At 41.0% G+C, this 12,779-nt stretch overlaps 1 protein-coding gene across 1 annotated transcript in view; it reads left to right on the forward strand.

Moving 5' to 3' along the window:
• casq1b (calsequestrin 1b) overlaps positions 1–12,779 on the forward strand; it is an 88,519-nt gene that overhangs the window by 48,427 nt on the left and 27,313 nt on the right. Inside the window, exons 2-5 of the mRNA XM_084313043.1 lie at positions 1,414–1,507; positions 5,210–5,310; positions 6,918–7,029; positions 7,655–7,728. Of these exons, the coding sequence (XP_084169169.1) occupies positions 1,414–1,507; positions 5,210–5,310; positions 6,918–7,029; positions 7,655–7,728 (381 nt within the window). The remainder of the gene's footprint in view (positions 1–1,413; positions 1,508–5,209; positions 5,311–6,917; positions 7,030–7,654; positions 7,729–12,779) is intronic.

Genomic DNA, 12,779 nt, shown 5'->3' on the forward strand with positions numbered 1-12,779 from the left:
CGCACTTAATATTTGTGAAAATCTCAAAGTGCTACAGGAGATAAAGATAAAAAGTTAAATGAATAAAACAATTAAAATGAATAAAACAACCAATGAAATGGAAGAACATAAAAAAAAAAAAAATAATAATAGAATAGAAGTAAAAAATATAAGTAAAAGAAAAATTCAGGCAAAAGCCTTGTTAAAAAGAAATGTTTTAGGCCCCTTTTAAAAGCCTCGACTGTGGTGCTCTCATGTGGATGGGGAGAGCATTCCACAGTCTGGGTGTGGCAGAGCTGAACCTAAACAAAACAGAATTGCTCCACCTGCCGGCCAAATCCTCCCCCCTAACCGACCTTTCAATCACAGTCGAGAATGCAGCTGTGACTGCGTCCCCGACCGCCAAGAACCTTGGTGTTGTCCTCGACGACCAGTTGAACTTCTCTGCTCACATCGCAGCGACGACCAGAATCTGCCGATTCCTCCTGAGCAACGTCAGAAGGATCCGCCCCTTCCTGACAAAAGAAGCCACCCAACTCCCCGTCCAATCAACAGTCATCTCCCGCCTCGACTACTGCAACGCACTGCTCGCTGGCCTCCCGGCCACTGCCACTAAGCCTCTTCAACTCATTCAGAACGCAGCGGCCCGCCTGATCTCAAACCTACCGAAGTCGGCCCATGTCACCCCACTTCTTAGGGACCTGCACTGGCTCCCCATTGCTGCACGAATCCGCTTCAAGGCCCTCGACCTAGCATACCGTGCGGCAAAGGGAACCGCTACCGCCTACCTCCGGTCAATGGTCTCTAACTACACACCCTCAAGACCCCTACGCTCTGCATCTTCTGGCCGCCTCAGACCTACTCCTATCCAAGCTCCGGGAGGGTCATCAAAGAGAAGTCGCCTATTCTCAGTGCTTGCCCCACAATGGTGGAATGAACTACCCACCCCAGTTAGGACAGCCGAATCACGTCCAATCTTTCGCCGTCGACTAAAGACGCACTTCTTCAACCATTATCTGAATAAAAAAATAAAATAAAAAAAAATACAAATATCTAACCCTAACTAACCGTACTGTCATGCACTTGTCCTAATAAACTAACCTACACTGTAGCACTCAACACTTTAATGAACATTGTTGCTCAGCTGATAGAGTTGTGCCCTTCCTGATGGCTTGTCGTACAGAACTTGTAAGTCGCTTTGGATAAAAGCGTCAGCTAAATAACTAAATGTAAATGTAAGGTCCTGGGGGCTTTGAGGAGGTAGGCTGGTAGACAAATCTACTCCAACATCCTCCCACATCCCCACCTCTCTCTCTCTCTCTCTCTCTCTCTCTCTCTCTCTCTCTCTCTCTCTCTCTCTCTCTCTCTCTCTCTCTATCAGTGTTTCTCTAGCTCGCTCGCTCGCTCACTCACCTTCTCTCCGTCTCTCTCCAGCTTGCAGCTCAGGTTCTGGAAGATCTTGATGACGAGGAAATTGGATTCGGCCTGGTGGACGAGAAGAAAGACGCCAGCGTTGCCAAGAAGCTAGGTGAGCTTTAATATAATACCATACTCTCATCACACTCATACTCATCATTGGTCGTAGAGTATCTTTGCCCATACTGTAGCCACCAGTAGGTCCGAACCACTGTGGTCATAACCTTATTAACCCTGATGATGGATTCTCACGTGATCTCTCGTGATCTCACAAAGCCAGCTACCCGTGCAAGATTAGTGCCGGACTGGCAGACACACATGTGAATAAATAATAGGATCTGCACACTGAAAATAAACCCATAATGTAATAAAGCACAGCCTCATGGATGATATAATAAAGCACAGTATAGCCTCATGGATGTTATAATAAAGCAATTAAACAAAGTAAATTCACCTTGGAAAAGATAATGATCAGATTATAATAATGTGTGGAGCAACATTGGATTCAAAATTAACATGAGGAGCTACAGTATGAGGCCTTTGCCTGCTACACACACCTTCTAAATGAAGCAATGCTGCCCTCATGTGTTCACTAGTGGTATCACTCCTGTGCTGACCAGTGACAACTATGTGTGCATGTGTGTGTTTGATTGATTGATTGATTGACATTTTTATTAACAGATTGCAGAATGGGTACAATACAGTACGGCTCAATACACACAATTGTTAAGGGGATGCAGACCAGAGAAAGACTTTCGTCTTGTTTACATCAGGGACCCCCATTTTCAATTCATCGTGTGTGTGTGTGTGTGTGTGTGTGTGTGTGTGTGTGTGTGTGTGTGTGTGTGTGTGTGTGTGTGTGTGTGTGTGTGTGTGTGTGTGTGTGTGTGTGTGTGTGTGTGTGTGTGTGTTCAGTTTGTTCTATAAATGTACAATAAGGAGCGACGGAAAGATGAGCTCATACTGTTGGCCTTGCCAGACTTTTTCTGTCCAGTGATTGGCTAAAGATGACCATAGTAGCCTAATCATAATACATGCTAGAAACTGAAAGTGAGAACATTTTGTGATAAAACTCTCCTTGACCTTCAAATTGTAAGCGTAAGCGATAACAAAGTGAAAGCAAAGAGAAAGTGTTTTGCAAATAAGGAGACAGATAGAGGACATTTTCAAAGCACTCAAAATGGCCAATATCTCCATTTCGACCTATTCCTGAATTGCGTGACATATTCCGCACCTTTCTAAAAGCTCTGTGGATTACGTTTGTATCTAATAGCACCTTTAACTCTTTTAATCCTACCGGCCCCTCCTGGGGCCCTTAATTTACCACTGCTGCTTATCTTTACTGTAACCCTGCTGGTCTCTGACAAGAACAAGTTACAGGTTGAAAAAACTCTCAGCTCAGAACTAGGCAAAATCGGCATATGGCTCGCTGATAACAAACTATCATTACACATGGGCAAAACAGAGTCCATTCTCTTCGGTTCAAATAACAAACTCAGCAAGACCGACGGCTTCTCAGTTACAGTGGGTGACAATATTGTCACAAGGAAAGAAGATATTACCTACCTGGGTTCCATCCTAGAGGCAAATCTTTCCTGTGACAAAATGGCATCCAATGTAATAAAAAAAGTCAACCAACGAACTCGATTCTTGTACCGGATCTCCTCACTGGTAAACAAGAATACCCTGAAGACTCTGGCAGGAGCACTCATTCAAGGGTACTACGACTATGCTTGCACGTGCACCTCATGGTACCAAAGCACCTCAAAGGCGCTAAAAACAAAATTACAAACATCTCAAAACAAACTGGTCAGACTACTGCTTGACCTTACTCCTAGAACCCACCTCACCTCTGCCCACTTTGACAACCTAGGATGGCTTAGAGTAGACGACAGAGTACAGCAACTTGCAATGGGCCTGGTCTACAAGATACACTACACGACCAAGGTACCCATGTACATGTCAAAATACTTCCCAAAGGTCAGTGAATACCACGATCACAACACCAGAGGGAGCTCCACAAATCATGTTAAACCCAGATTCGGCTCAAACAAGGGACTAAACACGTTTCGTAATTATGCCACATCAATGTGGAACGCCCTACCCAAAGCTGTAAAGGAATGTGAATCACTACCCACTTTCAAAAACACTCTCAAAAAACACCTACGGGAGACTGCAATTCGAAACTGGCCCCTGTAAATGTCCTAACACAACCCCCTCCAATGTACAGTAAATTACCAAGTATGGTCTTGTCAATATTCCAATGTACAGTTTTGTTTGTACAGTTGTACAGTGTCCCCCACCCACCCCTCCTACCCAACCTCCCCCCCACTCCTACCCAACCCCCCCCCCACTCCTACCCAACCCCCCCCCCCCCACCCAACCACCTCCAATGTACAGTCCCCCCCCCGCCCCCCCCCCCCACCTACCCAACCTCCTCCGATGTACAGTTTCTACGTCAAATGTATATACTATTTTTTTCTGGACTCTTTTTGTATCACAAACAGTACTGTATTTGCAAATCTGGTATGTCATAAATGTATAGATGTAGCAGTACTGTCTATCTGTATGTCATGTATGTCATATATGTTACGATGAATTGAAAATGGGGGACCCTGATGTAAACAAGACGAAAGTCTTTCTCTGGTCTGCATCCCTTTAACAATTGTATGTATTGAGCTGTACTGTACTGTACGTACCCATTCTGCAATCTGTTAATAAAGTTTTCAATCAATCAATCAAACAACTCTTTGAGTATTTGCGCTATCGGGAAAAACGCTCAACGCCGCCTGAAAGCCAAGGAGCTGAGCGTTCTTCACATACCGGTATACGGCTTATTACGGTATTCCAAAAACTGCGGGAGTTATTGAGGAAGTAAACACAGGTAGACTAGAATTCTACCTGCTTCAAGGTCAACCACAAGGGCTAAAATCCGCCTGGATAAAAGTCAGGAAAAAGGAGCCCAAGAAGAATAAATCTAAATCGCCAGGGTTCACAAACTTTATTGCAGTTGCATAATAGTTCCAAGTTCAAAATGTACATGTGCAAAGTTAAATTGATGTTCACTTGCAGTGTCTACTTCACTAAAAACCTGTAAAAATCCAATTCCGATTTTAGTTTTTCTTGTGTAATAACAGTTTGATACACACTCAAACCATACAGTCAAGTTAAAACAATAACAGATATTGAAAGCTGAAGTAGTTCTGAAAAAAAGGGTGAAAAGCACTTACTCACAGCACATTCTCTGACAATTACACAGCAATTGCAACTGAATATACCCAGGCGGACTGTTTCAGGCTTAGGTAGTTAGCTGAAGTACAGCTCAAACAGCTATCGCCAGGCCATCAGGATGCTCAATGACAAACGACACTACTATATGTAACAACCCATCATCTACACTCACAGCACACACTTCCACATGTACACACTCACTTTAAATAACTCACTGTAGCACCCACTCTACTCACTTTAGACACTTTAACACTTATATTTATTAGTAAAGAGATTTGCACTACAATTCATACCTCATTGCACCTTACCCTAAGTTGTACCTCATCCAATTTCTGCATTGTACCTCACTGTTACTCTTTTTACTCTGTATTGTATATGTATATTGACTGAACACTTTATTTTACGTACTTTTGCCCTTTTCTATTCTATACTTTTTATCTATTTTTATCTAGCATACTCCCAGGGGCTCACACAGAAAAAAGCATTTCATGATAAAGTATTCTGTATTTTACTATGACAATTAATAAAGAAACTTGAAATTTGAAACTTGAAATCATATAACATGATTCCTTCCTCTCGCCAGGCTTGGACGAGGTGGAGAGCATCTATATCTTTGTGGATAATGAGATCATTGAGTACGACGGAGAGCTGGCCGCTGACACCCTGGTGGAGTTCATCTATGATGTGAGTAATAATAATAATAATAATAATAATAATAATAATAATAATAATAATAATAATAATAATAATAATAATAATAATAATAATAATACCGTACATCGTATTGCATCATGTCTTCTGGACAAGGATGATGGATCTTGCTTAAATCCACTCCTTTACCAGAGATTAAGAGACAATACCCGCAAATCGCCTTTTTGCTTTTTTTCCGACGATGTAGAGATTTTGTTATATTTTGCTTCCTTAACATGTCTTATTTCAAACTAGTGGCAATAAAATATCGAAAACAGACAATTAGTTGTTTATTTTACTTAATTTTGTCTGATTGTGTCCATAGATCACAATTACAATACAGAACTTTGAGGGCGTTTTCCCAAAAATGTGTTTTCTTACACGCAAGTGATGAAATGTCCCATTTCCCTATAGCACCTACACACACCATACTTTCCAAATTTCTTCCTATATATACCCTGCATCATTTTACAGAGGGGTTTGTTGATATATCATTCATAGCCTGATTTATAGTACATTTATACCAAAAAAAACCTGGCGAAAATAGATTTTTATGACTGTAGACAGCATTTCCTGATGTATGGGATCATAAAAAGACATAGCCACAATCCCTTCTGTAAAAAGTTCATTGTGTTATGTGTCAACATAATGAAACAAAAATGTTGAATCTGGCATCATCCAAATGTTGGATGTCTATCCTGGCGATATATGCAAATTAGCACATATTTAATTAGGTAACTCCCATTTTGCATAATATAAACGTAAAATCTCAGAAAACTTGCAATACATTTTTCTTAGTTGTTATGTACATAACCAACTGGGAAAGTTTCATAGTGATATCTATTAAAATATTTGTTTTGCTTTTAGGGGGTGCTGTCTCGCCTTAATAAGAGACAGGAACTCTTAATCAAAGTGAGTCAAGGCCACTGTTATGCAAATGTTTTCTCCCTACTGGCATCCGCTCTATACTGTATCTCTTAACTTAACCCTTTCACCGCTCTACCAAACGGTTAACCCTCTCACTGCCACACAACAGCAGGTTAACCCTTTTACTGCCACACAACAGCAGGTGAACCCTTTCACTGCCACACTACAGAAGGTTAATAACCCTTTACTATCACACTACCGATGGTTACCGTGGCAGTGAAAGGGTTCATCTAAAGGTGTTGAAGGGGAAGACTTGATATTCTCACTCGTATCATAATCCAAGCCGATATATTTAGTAACTAAATGATCGAGGACCCCGTGGAGATCATTAGTAACTGTTTCTTGGATCTCCTCAGGTGATCGAGGACCCCGTGGAGATCATTAGTAACCGTTTCTTGGATCTCCTCAGGTGATCGAGGACCCCGTGGAGATCATTAGTAACTGTTTCTTGGATCTCCTCAGGTGATCGAGGACCCCGTGGAGATCATTAGTAACCGTTTCTTGGATCTCCTCAGGTGATCGAGGACCCCGTGGAGATCATTAGTAACTGTTTCTTGGATCTCCTCAGGTGATCGAGGACCCCGTGGAGATCATTAGTAACTGTTTCTTGGATCTCCTCAGGTGATCGAGGACCCCGTGGAGATCATTAGTAACCGTTTCTTGGATCTCCTCAGGTGATCGAGGACCCCGTGGAGATCATCGACAACGACAGTGAGCTGAAGGGCTTCCACAACATCGACGAGGACATCAAGCTGGTGGGCTTCTTCAAGAGTGAAAAATCCCCCCGTAGGTGCAACCTTAACATCCTAAACAAACAAAACATTTATTATATTATGTTGTCGTTACACCGCTCAAGGATAAAAGATACAACACTCTTTCAACTTCAACTTCAACTTACTTTATTTTCCTTTCAGAACTTCATTTGTGCAGTGGTTAAAAGACAAACATACAGTCACTCACAATACATAGACACTCACCACTGTAACAAAAACACCAGCTTCGTTAAAACTACAGTGAAAAAGACCACTATATAAAAAAAACGACCAACTACATTAAAACTACAGTATTTAAAGCATGATATATTAAAATCCATGTGGAGCAGTTCTATATGTATATAAATAATAAACAATAGGAGTACAGGTAATTATGTGTCCATCAGGTGGAAGGGGGAGTATATTTTAAGTAGTCCAAAGTCCTTGGGGGGGGGGGGGGGGGGGGGCAGTCCGGCCTCCACGAAGTGTTATACAGTGAGAGAAATATCTGTTTGTTCGTCTTAATGTGTCTCGTAAATCCATCAAAATGATGATGATGATATGTAGGAAATATGGACTAAAGTACAGTACAGTAAATACATTTTAAAGTGCACCTTTCTTGTGTTTCTATACATTTTCTATTCCCCTCCAACGACCAGATTTCATCGAGTTTGAGGATGCTGCTGAGGAGTTCCACCCCTTCATCAAGTTCTTCGCCACCTTCGATAGCAAGGTACCGTCACGCTGAGACTCTGAGACACTATAAGACACTCTGAGACACTATAAGACACTCTGAGACAATATGAGACACTGAGAGACACTATGAGACACTGAAAGACACTCTGAGACACTATAAGACACTATAAGACACTATAAGACACTCTGAGACACTGAGAGACACTGAGAGACACTGAGAGACACTCTGAGACAATATAAGACACTATAAGACACTCTGAGACACTATGAGACACTATGAGACACTCTGAGACACTATAAGACACTCTGAGACACTCTGAGACACTCTGAGACACTATAAGACACTCTGAGACACTCTGAGACACTCTGAGACACTATAAGACACTCTGAGACACTATAAGACATTCTGAGACACTATCTTTATCTTTATTACGGATCCCCATTAGTCATCACTGCAGCAACAACTAGTCTTCCTGGGGTCCACACACAACAAAAACAGTACATACATACATACATAACATTATAGTAGCATACATTTAAAAATATATTCCAATATTCCTACATATAAAAATAATTCCAAATAGCATTACAGTACACAAACAGAGTATCAGATCACAGAAAATACAATAAAAGGGATTCAACTCTCAGACAAGACAGTCATATCTTTACAGTGTAAACTACAGTATCTGTGTTTTTCTTTAACGTAAACGAATTTCTTTTTCTCTCAATGCTCTTTTCAAATTATTTTTAAATCTTATCTTACTGGTCTGAGTAAGATGTACTGCCAGTTTATTCCAATATGACATGGCTCTATATAACACAGTTTTCTTTGCTGCATTGGTTTTTGGTAGTAGCAGTGTGAACGTTTCCCTACAAGCTTGCCTAGTATTATACTTATGTCGATCATGTGTACATGTTAGCTGTGAATACAAACTAGAAGACACAATAAGACATTCTGAGACACTATAAGACATTCTGAGACACTATAAGACACTCTGAGACACTCTGAGACACTCTGAGACACTATAAGACACTCTGAGATACTCTGAGACACTCTGATACACTATAAGACACTCTGAGACACTATAAGACACTCTGAGACACTCTGAGACACTATAAGACACTCTGAGACACTCTGATACACTATAAGACACTCTGAGACACTATAAGACACTCTGAGACACTATAAGACACTCTGAGACATTCTGATACACTATAAGACACTCTGAGACACCCTGAGACACTCTGAGACATTATAAGACACTCTGAGACACTCTGAGACACTATAAGACAATATAAGACACTCCGAGACACTCTGAGACACTATACGACACTATAAGACACTCTGAGACACTATCAGACACTATCAGACACTATAAGACACTCTGAGACACTCTGAGACACTATCAGACACTATAAGACACTCTGAGACACTGTGAGACACCCTGAGATACTATAATACACTATAAGACACTATGAGACACTATAAGTAACTATAAGACACTCTGAGACACTCTGAGACACTATAAGACACTCTGAGACACTATGAGACACTATAAGACACTCTGAGACACTATAAGACACTCTGAGACACTCTGAGACAATATAAGACACTCTGAGACACTATAAGGCTCTCTGAGCCACTCTGAGACACTCTGAGCCACTCTGAGACACTATAAGACACTCTGAGACACTATAAGACACTCTGAGACACTATAAGACACTATAAGACACTATAATACACTCTGAGGCACTCTGAGACACTATAAGACACTATAAGACACTCTGAGACACTATAAGACACTCTGAGACACTCTGAGACATTATACGATACTCTGACACACTATAAGACACTCTGAGACAGTCTGAGGCACTCTGAGACACTATAAGACACTCTGAGACACTATACGACACTATAAGACACTCTGAGACACTATATGACACTCTGAGACACTCTGAGACACTATAAGACACTCTGACACACTATGAGACACTATAAGACACTCTGAGACACTCTGATACACTCTGAGACACTATAAGACATTCTGAGACACTATAAGACACTCTGAGACACTCTGAGACACTATAAGACACTCTGAGACACTCTGAGACACTATAAGACACTCTGACACTCTGAGACACTCTGAGACACTATAAGACACTGACACACTATAAGAAACTATAAGACACTCTGAGCCAGTCTGAGGCACTCTGAGACACTATGAGACACTATAAGACATTCTGAGACAATATAAGATACTCTGAGACACTCTGATACACTATAAGACACTCTGAGACACTATAAGACACTATAAGACACTCTGAGACACTATAAGACACTCTGACACACTATGAGACACTATAAGACACTCTGATACACTATAAGACACTCTGAGACACTATAAGACACTATAAGACACTCTGAGACACTCTGAGACACTATAAGACACTCTGAGACACTATACGACACTATAAGACACTCTGAGACACTATATGACACTCTGAGACACTCTGAGACACTATAAGACACTCTGACACACTATGAGACACTATAAGACACTCTGAGACACTCTGAGACACTCTGAGACACTATAAGACACTCTGAGACACTCTGGGACACTCTGAGACACTATAAGACACTCTGACACACTATGAGACACTATAAGACACTCTGAGACACTCTGAGACACTCTGAGACACTATAAGACACTCTGAGACACTCTGGGACACTCTGAGACACTATAAGACATTCTGAGACACTATACGACACTCTGAGACACTCTGAGACACTATAAGACACTCTGATACACTATAAGACACCATAATACACTCTGAGACACTATAAGACACTCTGAGACACTATAAGACACTCTGAGACACTCTGAGACACTATAAGACACTCTGACACACCATAAGACACTATAAGACACTCTGATACACTCTGAGGCACTCTGAGACACTATAAGACACTATAAGACACTCTGATACACTCTGAGACACTATAAGACACTCTGAGACACTATAAGACACTATAAGACACTATAAGACACTCTGAGACACTCTGAGACACTCTGAGGCACTCTGAGAAACTATAAGACACTATAATACACTCTGAGACACTCTGAGACACTATAAGACACTCTGAGACACTATCAGACACTCTGAGACACTATAAGACACTCTGATACACTATAAGACACTATAAGACACTCTGAGACACTCTGAGACACTATAAGACACTATAAGACACTCTGAGACACTCTGAGGCACTTTGAGACACTATAAGACATTCTGAGACACTATAAGATACTCTGAGACACTCTGATACACTATAAGACACCCTGAGACACTCTGAGACACTCTGATACACTATAAGACACTCTGAGACACTATAAGACACTCTGAGACACTATCAGACACTCTGAGACACTATAAGACACTCTGATACACTATAAGACACTATAAGACACTCTGAGACACTCTGAGACACTATAAGACACTATAAGACACTCTGAGACACTCTGAGGCACTCTGTGACACTATAAGACACTATAAGACACTCTGAGACACTCTGAGACACTATCATACACTATGATACACTATAAGACACCATAAGACACTATAAGACACTCTGAGACACTATAAGACACTATGAGACAATATAATACACTCTGAGACACTCTGAGACACTATACGAGACTATAAGACACTCTGAGACACTATAAGACACTCTGAGACACTATAATACACTATAAAACACTCTGAGACACTATAAGACACTCTGAGACACTATAATACACTATACGACACTCTGAGACACTATAAGACACTCTGGCACTCTGAGACACTCTGAGACACTATAAGACATTCTGAGACACTCTGAGACACTATACGACACTATAAGACCCTCTGAGACACTATAAGGCACTCTGAGACACTCTGAGACACTATAAGACACTCTGAGACACTATACGACTCTATAAGACACTCTGAGACACTATAAGACACTCTGATACACTATAAGACACTCTGATACACTATACGACACCATAATACACTCTGAGACACTATAAGACACTCTGAGACACTATAAGACACTCTGAGACACTCTGAGACACTATAAGACACTCTGACACACCATAAGACACTATAAGACACTCTGATACACTCTGAGGCACTCTGAGACACTATAAGACACTATAAGACACTCTGAGACACTCTGAGACACTATAAGACACTCTGAGACACTATAAGACACTATAAGACACTCTGAGACACTATAAGACACTCTGAGACACTATCAGACACTCTGAGACACTATAAGACACTCTGATACACTATAAGACACTCTGAGACACTCTGAGACACTATAAGACACTATAAGACACTCTGAGACACTCTGAGGCACTCTGAGACACTATAAGACATTCTGAGACACTATAAGATACTCTGAGACACTCTGATACACTATAAGACACTCTGAGACACTCTGAGACACTCTGATACACTATAAGACACTCTGAGACACTCTGAGACACTATAAGACACTCTGAGACACTATCAGACACTCTGAGACACTATAAGACACTCTGATACACTATAAGACACTATAAGACACTCTGAGACACTCTGAGACACTATAAGACACTATAAGACACTCTGAGACACTCTGAGGCACTCTGTGACACTATAAGACACTATAAGACACTCTGAGACACTCTGAGACACTATCATACACTATGATACACTATAAGACACCATAAGACACTATAAGACACTCTGAGACACTATAAGACACTATGAGACAATATAATACACTCTGAGACACTCTGAGACACTATACGAGACTATAAGACACTCTGAGACACTATAAGACACTCTGAGACACTATAATACACTATAAAACACTCTGAGACACTATAAGACACTCTGATACACTATAATACACTATACGACACTCTGAGACACTATAAGACACTCTGGCACTCTGAGACACTCTGAGACACTATAAGACATTCTGAGACACTCTGAGACACTATACGACACTATAAGACCCTCTGAGACACTATAAGGCACTCTGAGACACTC

The sequence above is a fragment of the Notolepis coatsorum genome (genome assembly GCF_963971535.1).
Source record: "Notolepis coatsorum genome assembly, chromosome: 4".
In the NCBI taxonomy this organism is placed as follows: Eukaryota; Metazoa; Chordata; class Actinopteri; order Aulopiformes; family Paralepididae; genus Notolepis; species Notolepis coatsorum.